Source organism: Camelina sativa, chromosome 16 (genome assembly GCF_000633955.1).
Source record: "Camelina sativa cultivar DH55 chromosome 16, Cs, whole genome shotgun sequence".
NCBI classification, from domain to species: domain Eukaryota; kingdom Viridiplantae; phylum Streptophyta; class Magnoliopsida; order Brassicales; family Brassicaceae; genus Camelina; species Camelina sativa.
In genome coordinates this window covers 9,406,146-9,408,228 of record NC_025700.1, presented here as the reverse complement: position 1 = coordinate 9,408,228, position 2,083 = coordinate 9,406,146, and the positions used below count along the sequence as shown (strand labels likewise).

At 41.8% G+C, this 2,083-nt stretch overlaps 1 protein-coding gene across 1 annotated transcript; it reads right to left on the bottom strand.

Moving 5' to 3' along the window:
• Positions 1,234-1,863, bottom strand: LOC104753523. Its single transcript, XM_010475767.1, has one exon. It carries the CDS (start codon positions 1,861-1,863, stop codon positions 1,234-1,236), a length of 630 nt encoding a protein of 209 aa, XP_010474069.1.

Genomic DNA, 2,083 nt, shown 5'->3' with positions numbered 1-2,083 from the left:
GATCATGCTCTGAACTGCCCATAGAAAACCTTCCAAGTTTGCTTCAACTTTATTCTCGGATACTGTAAGGGCTTTTCTGCTATGAAGGATCACACATCCAGTATCGTCTCTTAGTACCCAGGCGACACCTGATTTCTTGTTCTTTTGGAGCTTAGATATACCGATATTGCATTTTACCCAGCCTGCAGGAGGAACATTCCAAAGGGAAGCTTGATGTAGTTCTTCAAGTTCTTCCAATTCGTCACATTCCAAGTCCACTTGTTGAGATTGACTCCAAAGAGTCTCATCTTCTCTTATCTTTGCAATTGTATCAAGGGGATCAAACATTTTGGCTTCGAAGAAGAATGAGTTTCTGTTTTTCCATAGACGCCAGAGGATCCACGGAAAAAGTCTTTTAGTTTCCAAAGGTACACTCGAAGATTTGGAGGAAGTGTACAAATAGTGGAAGTTAGAGTGAACCAACAACTCATCAAAACCAGAGGGGGGCGAGGGATAATCGGACATAGTCCAGATTTGTCTTGCTAACGTACAGGTGAAAAGGACATGGTTGATGGATTCTCCTTCATTGCCGCAAATTTGGCATCTAGTATCCAGCTTAACACCTTTTTTTGAGATTAAGTCTGAAACGGGAAGAGCATCATTGACTGCTCTCCAGAGAAAGGCTTTGATCTTGGGGACAGTTTGCAATGTCCAGACCTGACTCTTAATGCCATTCAGCAAGGGCAACATCTCCGCTTCTTGGAGTAATTCTTGATTTTTCAGGGTGCTAGCCAACCATCTACCTGATTTGACAGAATATTCACCACTCCTCGTGTGTTCCCAACACCAGAAATCATCCTTACCCGTAACTGGTTTCTGTTTTTTTGATGCAAAGGATATCATTGGGGGAAAAAAAGGATTCCAGAGTTTCAGAGTCCCAAGTTCTTGACTGAAAGTTGATTAGTGAAGAAACTTTCTGTGTCCAATCAAAGAAAATATTCTTCCTGTAAGGAGCTCTCCATTCATGATCAAAAATCCAGGGGTCCATCCACACATTGACTGAGTAGCCATTACCAATTTTCTTTCTCAAACATTTAACCAAAATGTCTCTCCCATGTAAGATGCTACGCCAACCGAAAGAAGGTCGATCTCCAATACCTGCATTCAAGAAATCACCATCGGGACAATATCGACTCTTGATCACACGTGAAAAGAGACAGTTAGGCTCTTGAAGAATTCTCCAAGCTTGTTTGGCTAATGATTAAAATCCTCAAGATCCTTAAACCCTAAACCTCCATTCTCTTTGGATAGGCACATTTTCTCCCAACTAACCCAATGAATTTTCTTTTTGTGCTCAACTGCATTCCACCAAAAATCTGACATACCACTGGTGAGATTGGAAAGAGTAGCTTTTGGTAACTTGAAGCAGGACATAGCATATACTGGAGTCGCCATTGCCACCACCTTAAGAAGAATCTCTTTACCACCAAGAGATAATGAACGAGCAAACCAACCTGAGAATCTTGATTTAAGACGTTCTTTGATGTAATCCAGCAGAAGGATCTTTGAGCCACTGAAACTTTCTGGGAGGCCCAAGTATGTGCCTGCCCCACCCTCAGCAAAAATACCTAAAGTCTTTTGTAAATCCTTCCTCTTTTCCTCCTCCACCTTATCGCCAAAGGTAACTGAGGACTTGATAACATTTATGCACTCACCAGTTGCGATACCATAAGCATTGAGAATGTTCTTTAGAGCTTCACATTGGGGCAAATCAGCTTTGCACAAAAACAAATTGTCATCGGCGAATAGAAGGTGATGAACAGATGGACCTTCTGGTGAGAATTGGATACCATTGATGAGACCATTGGATTCGGCTTTGTTCATTAAGTGGGTAAGCCCTTCTGTGCATAACACAAAAAGAAAAGAGGATAAAGGATCCCCCTGTCTTAATCCTCTTTTGGGGGAGATTAGACCAAAAGGTTGATCGTTGATGAGGACCGTATATGAAACAGTGGTTACACATCTCATTACCCAAGAAACCCATAGTGGACTAAACCCTAGAGCAATCAACAACGATTCAAGTATTTCCACTCAACCCTATCGA

Excerpts from the sequence above, each read along its gene's own strand:
- LOC104753523 (XM_010475767.1), bottom strand. The coding sequence starts at position 1,863 with ATGAACAAAGCCGAATCCAATGGTCTCATCAATGGTATCCAATTCTCA.